General features: G+C 39.8%; 1 protein-coding gene across 7 annotated transcripts in view; it reads right to left on the bottom strand.

Annotated features, from left to right (window-relative positions):
- The window catches only part of COL19A1 (collagen type XIX alpha 1 chain), a 368607-nt gene that overhangs the window by 66007 nt on the left and 282977 nt on the right, over nucleotides 1–19623 (bottom strand). For all 7 annotated transcript variants that reach the window (XM_089777104.1, XM_089777106.1, XM_089777105.1 and 4 more), the window contains 7 exons: nucleotides 18893–18946; nucleotides 17896–17949; nucleotides 12879–12932; nucleotides 11129–11182; nucleotides 4094–4138; nucleotides 1951–2001; nucleotides 1821–1865 (listed from right to left, as the gene is read on the bottom strand). In XM_089777104.1, the coding sequence (XP_089633230.1) occupies nucleotides 1821–1865; nucleotides 1951–2001; nucleotides 4094–4138; nucleotides 11129–11182; nucleotides 12879–12932; nucleotides 17896–17949; nucleotides 18893–18946 (357 nt within the window). The remainder of the gene's footprint in view (nucleotides 1–1820; nucleotides 1866–1950; nucleotides 2002–4093; nucleotides 4139–11128; nucleotides 11183–12878; nucleotides 12933–17895; nucleotides 17950–18892; nucleotides 18947–19623) is intronic.

Here is a 19623-nt window from a genome sequence, read left to right as displayed (position 1 = left end):
TTCTGTGTCACAAAGTGCAAATGATATCCCAAAGGGGAAAGCAGTTCTTCAGTGGCCACACAGCTGCCCAAATGATTATGCCCAGCCTGCCTATGGCTGTAACATCACAAAGGCACTAGCCATATGGTTTTCTGGCTCCATAGTCCAAGAGTATGTGTAAGAGGAATGGGTCCTGGTAAAAATCTAGAGGGACTGAGCATGATTGTCATGCTTGGTTTGGTACGCTCATGACCATGGCAGTGACTTTTCCCTGGTCCCTTTCCAACCATCTGAACCAGCTCTTGCAGGATCACAGTTGGCTCATGCACCCCACCCTCTAGCCTCCCAGGATGGGTAGATCACCAGCTGCACTTGCTTGCCACAGTGCCTGGGTGTTGGGCTGGCTCCTTCTGGCAAATTTGTCCTAATCTTGCTGCCTGGTAGGAGCCAGACTGTAGGGCCCATGGGTTTTAATTTGTCCCATCAGAAGATATGAAGATCGCTGATGGGCATGAGGTGCTTAGAGCAATCACATGACTTAAAACCTTGGAGGGTGACACTGCTTATTCCGCCCTATGAGGGTGCCACTCCAGAGGTCACCAGAGCTGCTCCCCTGTAGATACTGCTAAGGGAAAAACTTCCAGCACTGGTACATGTGGTGAATACACATCTAGTGTGGAATAGACATGAGAAAGCATTTGAAGAAGTGAGGGTATGTCTACACTACCCTGCTAGTTCGAACTAGCGGGGTAATGTAGGCATACCTCACTTGCAAATGAAGCCCGGGATTTGAATTTCCCGGGCTTCATTTGCAAGTACGGTATGCCTACATTACCCTCCTAGTTCGAACTAGGAGGGTAGTGTAGACATACCCTAAGAGACTTGTGCAAAGCTATGCAGTGAGTCAGTGTCAGCTCCTCATTTTCAGCATCAAATTTAATGCACTACTACACAACACTGCCTCTAAAGACAAAAAGTGCACTGTGTTTTAAGAATTATGATATTACTACAATACATAGTCCAAGATTTAATTATTTTGGTCTTCAAAAATCGCCCTGGGTATGTCTACACTTGCCCCCTAGTTCGAACTTGGGAGGCAAATGAAGCATACCAAAGTTGCTAATGAAGCGCGGGATTTAAATATCCCGCACTTGATTAGCATATTCGCGGCCAGTCGCCATTTTAAAAATCCGGTAGCCTAAATTAACTCGCCGCGTGTAGACACGGTAGTCCGATCCAAAACCTTTCCCTCGAATTAACTGTTACTTCTCGTGCAATGAAGAGTAACAGTTAATTCGAGGAAAGGGTTTTGGATCGGACTACTGTGTCTACATGCGGCGAGTTAATTCGTGCTACCGGCTTTTTTAAAATGGCAAGGCCGCGAATATGCTAATCAAGAGCGGGATATTTAAATCCCACACTTCATTAGCAACTTTGGTACGCTTCATTTGCCTCCCAAGTTCGAACTAGGGGGCAAGTGTAGACATACCCCCAGTTCTTCAACCTATATTTGTAGTTAACTGCACTTACTCACAGGGGTAATCCTATTAATTTAATTCAGGGTGCTGGCATTTTTAAAAACTATCCAGCAAAACCCAGCATTGTAATTCTCAATATTTAAATTAAAATCCTCCCAGTATATGTTAGGATGTTTGTCAGGCATACTTACAAAATGTGTGTTTTATAATTAATGTGTATCAGTTATGTCCTATTTTGGTTTTTATTGCTACTTTTCAGATGCAAAGTCTTCTGTTTCCAGCTAAGGAACAAATTGCATGCAAAATATGAAGATTTCTATGTTTTAAAGTAAATGCTACAGATGATAATTATAAATTACTTACAGGAGGGCCCGGTGGGCCAGGATAACTAGCAACACTTACACCTCCCTGGAAAGAGAAAAGTCTACATTTTTATTTGTTCCATAAAGTAGTAATCAGGAAAAATGTTAAATAATTTAATAAAGAAAAATACCTGTAGCTTATATAAGCTGCTCATTCCATTCCTTTCATTGTAAGACATACCCTAAAAATATGAAAATATTCAGAAAATATTCCAAAAATCAATGGCAATACTGCCTTTCATCATTTGGATTTTTAGTTCACAATAAAGCTGAAGTACCATTTCTGTTAATGGGTCTTGTGACAGGCAAGGCAACTACCTGAAATATCATGGTCAAACCTTATTGAATTAAGTTTATTATCTTTGTAGGCCAGGAACTATGTATAATTCTATGGGGGAGGGAGTGAGAGGGGAAGCAGAGCTCTACTCTACAGGACCTAAGAACAGTGTGGGGTGGTTAGATAAATTCTCTAAGGTTCTACCACCTCTAGAGAGCTACCGCCACCTTTAGAGAGATTCATAAATCCTGGTTCAAACTGGATTCTCAGGGGGGCAATAAAAAAAGACTTAAAACGGATTCAGCTCATTATTTCTGATTCATTGAACAAACAAAACCTTCTGTCCAAAAGGGGTGAGTTCCAATCCTTGGAAGGACATGGCCCAATATGTGTGTTTGTTCTTAGCTAACTGCTGTTATAAACTTGTGACCACAGAATAAACCCTTTGTAGGGTGTTAAAAACTACTCTCTGGCCACAGCCTTTTTTGTAGTCGTGGTGCGGCCTGAAATTACCATGGTGAGAAGGCAGAGATACCTGTCTATGCCCAGAGTGGTAACGGCAGCTGGAAGCCCAAGATGGACGCCTTTGTGGCACCTTATAAGGGGGAAATATAGGTGCAGCTTCCCAACCTGTGACAGGTCTGTCCTGCAAAAACTCCAGGGAAGTCAGTTTGAGTTTGGGATTTATGATGAATAGAAGATTGGGCCTTTTATCATTTTATAAAAATGAAGGCTCATGAATCCTAAGGTAATTGTATAACTTTTGCTATATAAAATTGCCAAGCCATTTATGTGACTGGCCAAATGATGTGGGTAAAGGAATGCAAAGTATTGTACATTTAGTTTCTTATCACCTTAAAAAGTTACATTTTAAATGAAAACTGCAAAGCATTTGAGTCAGGCTTCAAGTATCCCAAGAATACAGAGGCTTGTACTATAACTTTGAAATAATGCTCAGATTTGACAGATGAGACACTAATAAATTCAGGAGAAAAATTATGTATTCAATAAAACTCAATAGCTGAACTATTTATGCTAAATGTTTACAGCCTAAAAAGCATGAGTTAACACAAGCACATTCAAGATACGAATGGATGAAACTCTTGCTTCTGGAAAGATATTTATATTATTTCAAATGCCATTCACTGGATATTTAAGGTGAAGGTAGGAAATATGGATGTAATCTTTTTCATATATGGAGATTTATAAAATTTATGCATAAAAAATGGAAAAATGACAAAGCGAAGACCAAAGATGACATGCACCTTGTCAGACCTGAAATCAATTTGCATTTGAACTACTATGTGTTTTCAGCATAAGAGAAATTTACTAAGTTCAGAAGAGTTTAAAATGTGAAGTTTTATCATGCAAAACAAAAAAAGGCAGGTTTTACTTTCACATGCTTTATTGGTGAAACCAGGAGGCTGCAGCAGAACAGTCACAGCTGTGGATGGGGAGAACAAGGGAATGGCAGAGAACAGGGAATGGTCACATATTCAGACACTACAACAACTCATTGGCTGTACAAGACTCCATGTATAACCTGGACCCTGAACCTTGCCTCTAAGTTTGTTGAGAAAGAATCTCTCTCTCATATTATTTTCAGTATATCTTCTCCACAGTAGCCTGTCATATTCTTAAAACATTTTTATTTTATTGTAGTTCATCTTTTCAAAACAGAAATATTTTAGGAAGGGGGCTTTACCGAGAAAATTTCTCATATTATTTTCCAGAGATTGAAATCTTGGCTACTCGTATCAATGGGAGTTTGAGCTAGTAGGGCCATTACGATCATTAATCTTTCCTCCTGCACAAAACTATCCATAGAACTTCCCCCAAAACTTTCTGGACCAAGTCCTCACATTTCTGCTTGAGCTATTGCATATCTTTTAGATTTAGACAGACATCCAATGTTGATTCAAGAGCTTGGAGAATCCATCACATCTCTAGACAAATTATCAAAATATATTATTCAAACTATGAAATAAATGACTTACAGGAGGTCCAGGTGGTCCAGGCTTTCCAAGAGAACCCTCATTACCCTATGACAATACAAGATTCATACATTTCATTTAATTAAACTGATGTAGTACCTAGCATAGTGATAATGAACAAGAAATACATTCTTGTGACTCCTCCCCTCTCTTTTCTTTTTTGGAAGGTGAGCCCAAAGAAGCACAGTTATATAAGAGGTGAATTCATCACCCTCTCTCTCTAGCTTCACCTTAATCCTCTAAAATAAATGAATAAATAAGCACACAAGTTAATATGTGAATAATATCTTTATATTAGATCTGATTATTTGCTAAAGGTCTCCTTATGGACTTTTTAACATAGTAGCTTTACTTGTAAGCCACAGTGATTTTAGTAACTGAATACAATATAGAAGAGAAGGCAGTGGGAAGGTGTTCATATCAACTTTCTAGAAATAAACAGCATTTGGAAGATAAAGGATCAGAATCACTTTAGTAAATAATAAACCACTTTGCTGAACATTAGCTTCAGTTTATGGGTAGAGGTAAAGAAACAACAATCACTTAGACAAAAAAAACAACAACAGAACAAAACAAAAACACACCTATTATTGAAACATGCCAGAAAGAATGAATCACCACTTTTTGTGGTGAGTTGTGATGATGGTCTAACTGTGGGTAGATATATTTGTTGCCAATTTGCCTGACATGGACTGAAATGTGAGCAGTTCCTCAACCAGTTTACATACTTGTGGGCACTCTGACCAAGTGTGGACTGCTACAGTCAGTTCTTCTGGGCTATGTCTAGACTGCAGGCTTCTTTCGAAAGATCGCGTCTAGACTGCAGGCGGATCTTTCGAAAGAGCAATCTGCTTTTTCGAAAGAGAGCACCCAGCGAGTCTGGATGCTCTCTTTCGAGGAAGCCCTATTTACATTGAAGAACGCCTTCTTTCGAAAGAGGAACTTTCGAAAGAAGGCGTTCTTCCTCGTGAAACGAGGTTTACCGCCATCGAAAGAAAAGCCGCGTTCTTTCAAAATTATTTCTAAAGAACGTGGCTTGAGTCTGGACGCAGGGGAAGTTTTTTCGGGAAAAGGCTACTTTTCCCGAAAAAACCCCTGAGTCTAGACACAGCCCTGGTAATGTCACTACTATGAGTGAATAAAAGCACACTCATGGAAATGCAATACTGAAAGAGACATTGCAGTCATTTCCATCATTGAACCCATGCTTGGACCTCATGTACCTACATGATCTATGACCTATAAACCCTCAGTGACAACTGACAAAGGGTATGTCTACACTACAGAGTTAGTTCGAACTAACGGACGTTAGTTCGAACTAACTTTCATAGGCGCTACACTAGTGCTTCGCTAGTTCGAACTTAATTCGAACAGCGGAGCGCTTAGTTCGAACTAGGTAATCCTCATTTTACGAGGATTAAGCCTAGTTCGAACTAGCTAGATCGAATTAAGGGCTGTGTAGACCCTTAATTCGAACTAGTGGGAGGCTAGCCCTCCCCAGGTTTCCCTGGTGGCCACTCTGGCCAACACCAGGGAAACTCTATTGCCCCCCTCCCGGCCCCGGACCCCTTAAAGGGGCACGGGCTGGCTACGGTGCCCGTGCCAGGTGCAAGCCTGCCAGCACCCAGCCAGCAGACCCTGCACCTGGCACGGCTCGAGCCACCCACCCGATGCCCCCCCAGCCCTCCCCCTCTTCCCGGGACCAGGCTGGCGGCTCCCGGGAGCTTGCCCGGGACTGCAAGAGGCGGGCACCCGCCTGGGCTAGTGCGGACATCGTGGACTTCGTCCACGATCTCCGCACTAGGCACAGGAAAGTTGCCGTCTAGGGCAGGAGAGCTGCCAGCCTGGCCACCCAGGAGCAGGTGTGCATGAAAATCAAGGGGGTCCACTGAGACCCCCGACCCTGAGCCCTGAGCTTACAATGGCTGACCTGGGTCAGACCAAAGGTCCATCTAGCCCAGTAGCCTGTCTGCCGACAGCGGCCAACCCTAGGGACCTTGGAGGGGATGGACCGAAGACAGTGACCAAGCCATTTGTCTTGTGCCATCCCTCTCCAGCCTTCCACAAACCTTGGGCAGAGACACCACTCCTACCCCCTGGCTAATAGCACTCCATGGACCCAACCTCCATGACTTGATCTCACGTCCCTTTAAACTCTGTTCCAGTTCTAGCCTTCACAGCCTCCTGCAGCAAGGAGTTCCACAGGTTGACTCTTTGCTTTGTGAAGAACAACTTTCTGTTACTAGTTTGAAGCCTGCTACCCATTCCTTTCCTTTGGTGTCCTCTAGTCCTTCTTTATGGGAACTAATGAAGAACTTTTCTGGATGCACCTTCTCCACCCAACTCCTGCTTTTAGAGACCTCTATCCTGTCCCCCCTCCGTCTCCTCTCTTCTAAGCTGAAAAGTCCCAGTCTCTTTAGCCTCTCTTCATATGGGACCTGTTCCCAACCCCTGATCATTGTAGTTGCCCTCCCCTCTCCCAGCCTCTCTCTTCCCCTCTCCCACCTCCTTTTCCCAGTCTCCCCCAGTTTTGTTCAATAAAGACAGAACACAATTGTCCTTTATTTTGTACATCAAGAAAAGGGGCTAGGGAAGGGTAAGTGGAAGGAGGTGAGGGAGGAATGGGGCACGAGCCCCCGATGGGGAGGACTGGGCTGGCTCTGCGGGCTTCTGGGGGTGGAAGCTCTTCTGCAGCCCCCCAATTGTCCCCTCTCCCCAGATGGCAGCCTGTGGCAAGTGCAGCCGGGCTGATGGCCGAGTGCTGTGATGTGCCCAGTGTGGGCACTCCGGGTACTCCAAGCCAGGACTGGTTTGCAAGCGGGGCACCCCTGAGAACTGTCTGTCCGGGGTGGGGGTCGGGACCCTTTAAGCGCAGCCCTCGGCTAACCTGAGACAGCATCTCCACGCTCTAAGTCCTCCTCTGATGCCCTGCCGGCACTGCTTCCGGCCATCCTTAAGCCCGGTTCAGGGTCCACTTAATGTGGACGCGCTAGTTAGCAAAACGCTAATTCGAACTAGTTTTTAGTTCTAGACGCGTTAGTTCAAATTAGCTTAGTTCGAATTAACTAATTTGAACTAAGTTAGTTCGAATTAGCGCTGTAGTGTAGACATACCCAAGGGATGTTACATGAATATCTGGATTCTGCTATATATATTCTGGTTCACCAAATAATGTCATGTGAGGTTTTAAATGAAAGCCAGGGTCATACTGATTGGTAATATACTGTGAATGTACATACAGCTACTAGATAAAGAATTATATATGTACGTTGAAAATATGTTCTTAGATTCTGTATCACAGCAAAGGTTGAGAAACAGGGTTCTGTCAGACAAAAGATGTTTATTTTCTTGTCTCTCGGTCAAGATGTTAAGTAAACCAACAGAATGGTGGGACATTATATACAAAGTCAATAGAGAGTTATGAAGACAACACAGGGGGCATATCTTGACAAAGGCTTGCTGTATTATATTAAGGGAACAGAGAAGGCAGTCTGTCATTGTGTACCTAGGAAGTAAATGAGCACTAAGTTTACCTTCATGAAAATGGGATTTCAACACACTTTGGTTGAAACGCTTCAACATTTGGGATGAAATAAACTTCATTAGGCAGGAGATTTGCCTGCCAAGGCAAGTTTAATCTCTAGAAAGTTGATTATAATTTTGATTTGTATGTAACCTTTTGCTTACCTTATTCTTATTCATTCTTTCTTGAGTCTTTGATAATAAATGTATAATTTTCTCTATAAAAATATCTCAGTTCTTGTATTATTAAACAAACTTCTGATCCTGAGTTGAATTATACAAACTGCAAGTGTTCAATGAATAAAGGACGGGATTACAGGATTATGCGTCAAAAGATCTTGGGGACTGGGGCATACCTATTGTCAATATACAATACAAAGTAAGGGCTGGTATTGTCCAGAGGAGATTGCTTGGCTGGCAAAAGGGCTGATGGTATCAGGGACCTTATACTCAGTTAACAACAAGCAAGTCTCCCTCTTGCTGGAGGCAAGGGGTAACAAGGTGGCTCACAGTCCCGGGTACCTAAAGAATAAACACACCATCTTTGGCAGATGCTTGCCTAATTTCTTCCTTTTCTCTTTTTCCTAGTGTCATCATCTGGCATCAGGATGTTTTGCAAGCATCCACCATGTTCACCTGTCTGAGCCTGTACTAGGGTCCATTTTCTTTGATGAATAATACATTCATTGCTTCCTCAGCTTTCCTTGTGCTCTGTAAGTGGTCTCGCTTAATCCTGGGCCCCCTGACTTATGCTCAGGTCCTTGAGTAATGGTCCAGAGGCCCCTTTCAGGCTGTGGGGTGGGTCATAATGTCTGTGCCAGTCCAATGTCAATACAGCCTGGCCCTGGTTCAGGGCGTGGCAGGCAAACAAACAGTTACTGAAGTCAGTTTGGTCCAGGCCCTGGTTCAGGGTGGGGCAGGCAAATAAACAGTCTCTTGGCACAAGTGGGGAGGGGGAGACTGCCACCCAGTTTGTGGGGTAGCAGGGGGGATGTGGGCCCTCCCTACTCCACTGCATCCTGGCCCAGGGCCCTAGCAGTGGCAGTCTTGGTGGCCACTGGGGTCAGTGGGGAATCCAATCTATAACATACCGACACACGTCAAAGGGCAATTAGGTTAGCCTGACCACCATCTGTTTCCCCTGGGCCACTTCTGAACTCCCCCTTGGTGTGTACCTGGCTCCCCGTCAGTGGAGGGTTTTCAGGGTCTGGGTAGTCTGTGTTTGGAGACAGGGTAAAGAAAGTCTCCTCTTCCGTGCCTATGGCATGTGCTTGTCATACACAAAACCTGACGTGTTCCTCTCTCGTCCAACATTCTCTAGTCTGAACTGTATCTCATATATTATGTCGCTGTCTTCCTTAACCCAGCCAGTAAGGTTCTTACACTGGTCAGTCTGGTGTAGCTATAGTCCAGTAATCTCTATATCCAGTGTTGAGAGAAACTTCTGTTCACCCACACAACTGTAGTCTTAATCATGTTCGTTTTCATTCCATTCCAGTTAGCTGGTCATGCTAACGTCTTCTTTTGAGAACCCCTGCATTGCTACTTTAACTTCATATAACAGCTTGTGAACTTTTCTCATCTGATCTATCGCAGGAAACTTAGGGTCACTCTTCAGATTTCAGCCTTCTCTTCTGGAGACTAAATATGTCCAATTCTTTTAACTTTTCCTCACTGTTAGCTTTTCTTAACCCATCATTATTTTTGTTGTTCTCTTCCAGACTCTCTCTAATTTGTCTACATCCTTCTACGAGTATGGCACTCCAAACTGGACACTACTCCACTGAGCAGTAATCAGTGGAGTGAAACAATTACCTTCCCCATCTTATGAATGACACAATTGTAAATATATCCCAGAATGACATTTGCTTTTTTGACAATACCATGACATTGTTGGCTCATATTCAGTTTGTGATCCTCTACAGCCCATAGAACCTGTTCTGCAGTAGAGCTGCCTACCTGGTTATTTTGTATTTGCACATTTGAATTTTCTTTCCTAAGTGCAGAAGTTTGCACTTGTTTTTATTGATTTTCATCTTATTGATTTCAGACTCTCTTTAATTTATCTAGATCTTTTGAATTGTGAGCCTGTCTTCTAAAGAGCTTTGAAAGCGCCCTTCCCCCCAGTTGCCCTCAATTAGAAATCCAAGAATAGAAAATGTGTGCAACTAGAAATCCAAAAATAGAAAATGTGTGTCCAATGTCTGATTTAATATTATTGGAACTTTGTAGTGCCAGACTCTGGGATTAGAAAAGGAAGCTTTTCACATTTAATTTTGTCTTAAGTGACTGGGAGGAACAAGGTATGTTCCTAACTTAATCGCTGCTTTTGTTTTGTTAGAGGCAGTTTTCAATTAATCTACTTTATGAAGACTCTAAAGCTTCATGGGAATAAAATGACAAATATTTTTTTTCTTTTTGAAAAATCAGTTACAGTTCAGAATTTGCAGAATACTATGGAACACAGCAAATATTGCAGAAAGATTCTAATGTGGTAGCGTTAAGCATGGAAAACTTCAGGCTAATGGTGAAAATTTCAAAAGGATATACACACACAGAACAAAAAGAAGATTATAAATGGACGTTGCTTTGTAACTATAGGCCTAGTTTAAACCTACTGTAACTCCATTGAACTGAGCTGAATTACACAAGAGATGAATTTTGCCTTCCAACTAGACTGGGAACTACTGAGTGCTGGACATATGTACAATATTGTTAAAAAAAACCTTAATGCAAAGTAAGTAAAAGGCTGCAGTATATTTTCGATTGTAAGAAATAGCAAACAAATACAACCACTGCTTTAACATGAGAGATATATACAAGGATGGCACTTGTTGGTAAAAACACCATATTAAAATTATATTATTTGTTTTAGTGAGTCAGAGAAATCTTCTAGAAAAAGGTACCTTTATAGACTGTGTTAAACTGCACTGAACCTGGTGTTATTTATTCATAAAAAAAATGTAAAATTGAGCTTTGTTATACAACATTGAAACAATATGGGCTTCCACTTAAAATAAAGCCATGTTCCAGGCTGGAGTAGAGTTAGACATGTGGTCTAAGAAGGTTTCCATTGTGCTCTGATAAACTCAGGAGTGGAACTGATTGGACTGAAAACATATATGTCTGTGTGTAATAGAGAAAAGCAACAAGAAACATTAAAATCAGCATGAAAAAAGAAGCGTAAAACTAAGGAGACAGGACAGATGGCTGAAAGAGACTGTGTACATCTTCATACAAAATTGGGATTGCATTATAGAAATACTTGGTTGCAGCATCAATTTATCCTTTTAACAGGAAAAACCTTGTAAGACTCCAAATTTTGGCTAACTTCTTGGGTCAAAAATAGGTAGCCATATTGTCTATTCAATTCCTGTTTATACCAAACAGCCCTTTGACTCCCTAGGTAATCATGCTCTGTTTCTGGCATTTCACGGAAACCATAGGTAAGGAAAGGAACTAGAGAATTCTTTGTAGTCCTTCACCAGAACTGAAATATTGTATAATAATCAATACCTTTTCACCTTTTGCCCCAACTGGACCGGGATGTCCGGGTCTTCCTATTGCTCCCTAAAACACACAGGATTGTTTCACATTAGTGATAAAACAATAAAATAAAGTGTACTGCATTGCAATTATGTTATTAAAACTCATAGATTTTGAAGGTCATTTTAACTTAATTATGTCTCTCCCGCAAGGCTTATATTTCTTCTGACTGAACAACAGCTGCATACTACCGATAAGCCTATGAAGGATAAAATTTGTGTTTGTGTTTGCATTTTAACCTTGACAGACTAAATGTAGTGACCTTAATTTTTGCTAAAGATGTAGCCATGCTATTTAAATGTCAATTTTCATATTGCCCATTAAGCTTTGCTAAATGTGTTATAATTTTTGAAAGAAAGCTTAACTTGTATATATGTGGCAACACCATCACAGGACCTAACCAGATCAGCCATATTGTCACTGGTTCATTCTCCTGCACATCTACTAACGTAATATATGCCATCATGTGCCAACAATGCCCCACTGCTATATACATCGGCCAAACTGGACAGTCCCTACGTAAAAGAATCAATGGACACAAATCAGATATTAGCAATGGCAACATACAAAAACCTGTACGGGAACACTTCAATCTTCCTGGACATACAATTGCAGATCTAAAGGTAGCCATCCTGCAGCAAAAAAACTTCAGGACCAGACTTCAAAGAGAAACTGCTGAGCTACAGTTCATCTTCAAGTTTGACACAATCAACTCTGGATTGATTGGTGCCCAGGGGGTAGGAATGGTGTCCCTGGCCTCTGTTTGTGGAAGGCTGGAGATGGATGGCACGAGACAAATGGCTTGGTCCATCCCTTCCGGGGTAGCTGGTGTTGGCCACTGTCGGCAGACAGGCTACTGGGCTAGATGGACCTTTGGTCTGACCCAGTACGGCTGTTCTTATGTTCTTATGTTCTAAGCTCAGGGCTCAGGTTCGGGGGTCTCACTGGACCAACTTGATTTTCATGCAAACCTGCTCCTGGGTTCACACGTGGCCTTTGGTGGCCAGGCTGGCAGCTATCGTGTCCTAGACAGCCACTTTCCTGTTCCTAGTGCGGAGACTGTGGATGTTGGAGGCCTCCCCCCCAAACCTGTATGAGGTCCACGATCTCCGCACTAGACCAGGCGGGCGCCCGCCTCTTGCGGCCCCGGGAAGGCTCCTGGGAGCCGTTAGCCTGGTCCTGGGTAGAGGCAGAGGGCTGGGTGGCAGCGGGCAGCTGGCTCATGCCGTGCCAGGTGCAGGGTCTGCTTGCTGGGTGCTGGCAGGCTTGCAACTGGCATGGGCACTGTAGCCAGACCGTGGCCCTTTAAGGGCTCCGGGGCCGGGAGGGGGGCAGAAGAGTTTCCCTGACTTGGCCCAGAGTGGCCACCAGGGCAACCTGGGAAGGGCTAACCTCCAACTAGTTCGAATTAAGTGGCTACACAGCCCTTAATTCGAACTACTTAATTCGAACTAGGCATTACTCCTCGTAGAATGAGGTTTACCTAGTTCGAATTAAGCGCTCTGCTAGTTCGAATTAAGTTCGAACTAGCGGTTTGCATGTGTAGCGCCTATGAAAGTTAATTCGAAGTAATGGCTGTTAGTTCGAATTAACTTTGTAGTGTAGACATACCCTTTTTTATTAATCTTGATATTGAGTGCTCCAGGTTTACTAGATAGTTATTGAAATCTCAAAAAAAAAAAAAAAAAAGATTAGATCACAGATTATATCAAACACTTACAGAAGGCCCACTAGGCCCAGTTATACCAGGGAGTCCTGGAATACCTTGAAGACCCTGAGAAGTAAAAACAATTTATAAATATTTTTCCAAAACACAGGTATATATTTTGAAATCCATTATATTTATCATGTTCATCACTGTTACGGTTCATATACAAATGATTTTAGACAACAACAATATACTGTTCTGAAACAACATACAAAAGATAGCTTTTTGTTTGAGTGATAAATTATACTCTTCTCCATCATTACTACTGGTAACTTCTGTGCTTTATATTTTTTACACTTTAGCTCTGTAGACAAGAGAATGGTATCTGTGATTTGCTCAGAAACATTTTTGTCATTTCCTATCACTATGAGCTTTCTACCCATTCTGAAAGGTATATGTTAATTCCTCTCTGTTAGCTGATGTTATCTAAGCAAAAGATTACTTTGTGCCTAATTTCTCAATTATTTTTGGTATTATATATATAAAAAGTATGGATTTCTGTTATAGCACTTAATGAACTACTGCACACTTTACTTCCAGCTACTGCTCATAATTCTATTTTATGGATAAAAATTCACTCTGATGGATTCTGATATCTATCCTCTAGCATTATATGTTCATGTTTAAATATATTTAATAGTTTTAATAAGATTTCATCTCAAAGGTGAATAGCTAAATCTTTATAAATGTTTGAATTCATAAAACATGCCTCATATCAATAGTAAAAAGTCATTGAATGATATTATCAGTTTAATATTCTGAATTCCAGTGTAATCTCTGGTGATGAGCATGGGATAGAAAGGAAAAACATTTAGCCACTATGCAGATTTAGTATTTCCGAACAAAGAAAGTTAGTTCACTATCCTTATCTTTCCTGAATGATCTCAACATATGATGGGAGGTCTCAGGCTCCAAAAGATCAACTAAAAAGATTCTCTGTAACTTCCCAAAGTTGTTTTTCTTTTATAACAATGTACCTGAAGGGAGGGAAAATTATATTTTTTGCATTTGCTGTCATCAGTTGTGCTGCTGCTTTTTGTAGTAGATTCCAGAACTGATTGTGGCTTTCAGTTACCAAAAGATGCTTTCTTTCAGTGTGCTCAAAAATTTCCCTAGTCTTTTCAGTGTGCTCAAAAATTTCCTTAGTCCTGACGTCCAAACTAGTTAGCTTGTAAAACTGAGGTTTATTAAACTCTGAGTACCGTATTAAATACTTAAAAGTAAAAAAAATACTATCAAATACATTACAAATTCTAGAAATTAGCATCTGAACATGTTATGTTGATGTCAGTATAGAATCATAAAGGACAATGGAATAATTTCAGAAAGCTTCATCTGTTTTTAATTTGAGGCTATAAAATCAGATCAGGCACCTTACATAAAATAATGGCTGCACATGGATATAATCTGAACTATAACTAAATTGTGTTATTCTTTTGAATAATTTTATGACCAAAACACAGGACCCGAGTCAGACAATCTCTGTTGTGTATTGATAAGTACTTTCTAGGTAACCAAAGGCAAATTGTTTAGCAAGTTGGTAGTTCTGTTTCCATATCTATAATATGAGAATAATGTTACCTAGCTTGGGGATGTTGTGTCTAACACTGAATATTTTACCAATTATATTATAAAAGTGTACTAAACAAAAAATCAGAGCAAGTCTCATTCGCTGTTTTTGATAGTTCAGCTTGTGAACATTATCCCAATACAGTGGAGAAATCTAATGTTCTGCCTTCTCGCTGTTAACTTTTTAAATACCTGGTTCCCATGTAACATAGTGTCTAATAATCTGGTGTTTAAGGCAGACATTGCGAGCCCTATGTCTTCATTCCATTGCTGACTCACTGCTCTCCATTAGCCTCTTGTGCCATCCTATAGACTGGTCTCTTCAGATTATCAATAAAATTTGTATAAATCTACCCATCTCTTCAAGCATCTGCCCTCTCATCTGCCCTCACACATGCAGTAGCCCTGGTATGCCACAAATAATGGGAATGTATTTAAAATATGAAAATATTAAGAAAACCATGACTCTCATGATAATCCTGATAAATCTACAAAATGGCACCTTAAAAGGACCTATAAGCACCACAATCAACATCTGATATGCCTTTATTGCACATTAAGTTCTGGATATATTAAACTTGATATCAAATCCCAACATCACAGGGAACAGGAGTATATATGTGTATGGAAAGTACAAAGGTGAGTCCCTATACAGTCTTCTCCTGGATTTGGCACTTCTGCCACAAGGACAGCAATTTCCGTCCTACTTGGATAAGGGTGTGCTATATACAGAGCATCTTTTTTTCATATTCTAGTGCGATCTACTAAAAAAGAGGCAGATAGTACTAGTGAAAGGCATGTGATTTCTATGGCCACCAGTTGGTTGAAGAAGGGAAAGCAATGGGCCCTACAGAAGGCAGAAGAGCTGGTCTGAGACACAGACTTCATGTTGAAGGAAGGGGAGTAAAAGAAAGAGTTGCTGAGGGGGTAGGAAAGAAAATCTGCAATCAAAGGAGCCCAGAATAGGGAAAACTGACAGGGAAGTGGGAGAGTTAAAGAAGAAAAGGGAAAAATCATGAAATGATGGAGAGGTGGGGACTAGAGTGAGCTTTACAAACTGTGCACAGGGGGACAAGGCCATATTGACTCAAGCCCCGGGGAAAGGGGCCACCCAATATTTTGTGGGACTTGTGCCCCTTTCTGAATTAGTTGACCCCAGCTATAGAGCCTCATTAATAATACTTAGACACCTAGAATAGATTTAAGAATTAAGTTTGTTATAATTCTTACACTTTAGTTCATATTGTAATAGGAAAGTGCAATCTGAAAAGCACCTGATAAAATTCATATCATAGACCCTTGCAAAACCTAAATTGCCTTAACAGTGAAATTCTCAAACCATATTGAAACTTGGAGACCAGATACTCCTAGGGAATATGAAAGAGGTGAAGGGAAGATAAGGGAAAGAGACTCTTCAGTTATGGAAGAAACATAATATGTAAGCAACAGAGGTCCTGATATTGAAGCAAATAAAAATATACCATTGAATGAGATTAGGGAGGCACTGGATCTTTCAGCTGTGTGAACAGAGTTTTGGTTTATATTTCCATGAATTATAAAATACTATGTGAATCCAAATGGATAATCATTAATGGCCTGTACCAATAGCTCATTTATGTCTATGAGAGTATTTCCACTGAACTTTAGAAGACCCTGAAACTATTGTTCCATTTTGTGACTCTGGTAATCAAACTAAATAATAAAAAACATGATAATTTTAGATCCATTGCTGGAATAACAACTTCATTTATGTAGTCTCCTGGAAGTAACATTCATTCACCCACTTACAATGTAGTTGCCTATAGCATCTGCTGAAACATTGGAGCCACCCAACATTTCTGAAATGCATAAGCACCTACCAAATACTGAAGAAACATTCAAATAGCTTCCTTATTGACTGAATGAGCACTGTACCCTACTGAATTAACAAAAATTTGCTTAAAATGAATTTACCCTAGAGTCTCTTTAAAAGTCTAAGTGCCAGTTATAACCTAGTCTTTTTGTTATTACCTTCTCAATTGCCTCTAAAATCTGTCTCAACTCTCAGCAGTTATATACAGTCACAATTGTTTACAATTGGTTCTCCGTGCTTCAAGTTACTGCTGCATGCATTGCACAGAGATGTTCTATGGAGAGCACAGAAAAAGGCCACACTACTGATTTACCACAGTCCTGTTTATTTTTAAAATAAAATATTTTAAGGGTCTTATTCATTATTGTAATTTTTATTTTTAAGTATGTCTTTAAATCTAACCTCAGGACATCCTGAATATTTAAGAAAAACAGGCCTGGAAAATTCTCTGAATAGTGTCACCACAAAAGAAAGAAAAAAGCATGATAACTTTGAAAAACATTTATACTTCAGCAAGCAGCTAAGATCTAGGACAGAGTATGGGCAGAAGGGAAACATACTGATTAAATTAAAGGAAAAATATCATCATTCCATTTACCTGATCTCCACTCTACCTGATAACTCTCTTGAGATGATGGATGGTACAAATTTAAGTTTGAAAACCATTTTCAATCCATCATTTTGTTTGAAATTTCACCTTTATTCCATAATTAACCTTAGCTATGTACCAAGAAATAGCCAGGAAGAATAAGAAATGATTGAATACATTCAAATTTCCAAGTAATAGCTCACGTAATTTTTCAGATGCTTTCACTCTTATCACAACAATATCATTCACAAGAGAGTAGTATTTTACTGGTTTCAATTCAGGTGCTTTGGTATTGTAATGGATATTTTATTCAATCTATTTTATCTAGAAAATTATCTCCAAGAATTTCATGATTCACTCACATTTATAATTTCAGTGAATTCTTTTGATACACGATTGCTCTTGAGCATTCATTGCAAATATCTGCCATTTAAAATTGGAGCTGTGGTATTTCATTTTCGTTGGGCAAAAGGTCATATGACATTTTTTCTGTAACCTTAATGGATTACAGTACCATTGGAATCTCAAACCTGGTGAAAATAGGCACTTTTTCAAATTTAAAATTCAGTCTCTGAATAATTTCCTACATTCTGTTAATATTTGATGTTGCCATGAATTATCCTGACACTAAATTGGTTCATTGGAATATTTTTGGAACATAAACACTAAAGGACTAATAACATACTCAAAACAAATGTGTTATAAAATGTGAACATTCTGAGAAAGCTCAGCATATATCCATTTGTTGTACCATCCTATATTATCGTCTCAATATTAGCATTTAAAATTATACAGAATCATTTGTAATTCAATTAAGAACTATGAAAACAAAATGGCTCTTATTTAATTGAGCAACAGAACTTAACTATTTGGAAAATTCAGACTCAAGAACTGTTAATATCAGCCTTCCTAATGATCCATATCTTCTTTGGATACTCTGGAAAATTAGATAATATGTGGATTTAATTTTCAATTTGTAATAACTAATAAAATTATTATTTAAATTAAAATAACTTTACCTCATCACCTTTCTCTCCAGAAAGTCCAGGAAATCCACGTTCACCTTTACTTCCCTATGAAGATATAACTTTTGAATGATTACTGTATTTTATTACTGTTACCAAAACTCATGGACTGTAGTGTGATTCATTGTAAATTTGCTAGTATGGAACTTATGGCTTAGCAGTAAAGGACCCTAAAACAGACAGAGTCAAATTCCACACCTGCACATATCCCACTATGGTCAATAAACATTATATCTAATTCCTATTCCTCTGAGGTTGAGTTTGGTCCCAAAGACTGATGCTGAATGCAAAAGTTAGTCAGAAAAATTACAATTAGATTAGAGGAGGCATAGATCAGCATTCATATTGCACTCCATAGCAGTACCTGACCCAGACCAAGGAAAGTAATAATCCAACTACCAGACCAAATTCAATGATGAAACCTACTCACATGATACCTGAGATACATTATGCATGCATTAAGAAGACTAGTTTAGAATTATTTTCAAATAAGTTTTTACTTTTAAATTATTATTATTGGATTCTGTTTTAAGGAATGTAGGTGTCAAAACCTGCAGTCTTCAATCATTCTTCATTAAGGCACAATTCCTAGTGACTTCGACATGAGTTTAGAATTTGTCCCATTTGAAATCGATGAGATTGTTCACATGAATATCAATATGTAACTGCTCAGGATAGTCCAGCGATTATGGTGGAAGCCTGGCAACTGGAAAATTCCCTGCTTTACCACAGACTTTCTGTACAATCTCGGGTAACTCACTCAGCTCGCTGTACCTCAGTTCCCCATTTATAACATGGGAATGAATCACAACACTTTAGAACAAGGGGTGTTGGGAGAATAAATACATTAAAAATTGTGAGGTGCTAAGATACCACAATAGTGTGTGTGTGGGGGGGGGGATATAAGTACATAAGACAGGCAAATAAGATTTATTCCTGAATTTTTAATGGGTAAAAAAAGTAATTGGAAATACTCACTTAATAAACTTACCTTTGGCCCCTCTCTACCAGGGATTCCTGGAGGACCTTTTGGTCCGGTATCACCCTGGAAAACAGAGGAAAATAAAAAATGTCAGGAATTAATTTAGAAAAAGAAACAGAGGATTGTGTTATTATATAGTCACATCCGTAGCCTTGCCTTCTTGATTTTGTGACCATCCTTGTTAGGTAAACCTGTTATTTTATTTCCTCCTTTCCTGCCTATTAATGCAGGAACATCAGCTTGGCAGCTTGCTACAAACTTTTTGTTACAAATATACAGAATTGTGGTGGTGAACATTTCTAGAGAGACATTAAATATATCAAGACATGCCAGGGGCTTTATTATTTAAAATTTTCCTGTGTTGTAAATTTCAGTGATAATGTATTAAAGGTGAATGAAACAGAAAATGGTGAATGATCTCCCTGGTTTCTTGGCTCTAGATTTTAATTCCAGACTGAAGTTGTACTTTTGGAAAATCTGAGATTGCCTGAAGCAGAGGATGCATTGGGAATATCTGGTACTGGGCAGTGTTTAAAACCAGGAGAATTGGGCGCCCATTCCCAGTAAAGTAAAAATTCTCATGATTGGAGAAGCTATCTACAAGAGTTTCTCTCTCTGGACTTTTTTTAAAGTTGTTTTTAAACTGTAATAGTACTAACTACTACTAAGAACAAGTATAATAAACTAAAAACTAAAAGAGCTAAGGGGACACATGTGAGGAAAAACAACATGGACAACTG

This window comes from Pelodiscus sinensis, chromosome 3 (genome assembly GCF_052426305.1).
Source record: "Pelodiscus sinensis isolate ZL-2025 chromosome 3, ASM5242630v1, whole genome shotgun sequence".
NCBI lineage: Eukaryota > Metazoa > Chordata > Testudines > Trionychidae > Pelodiscus > Pelodiscus sinensis.
The sequence above is the reverse complement of the archived record's forward strand: the minus strand, read 5'-3'. Positions and strand labels throughout refer to the sequence as shown.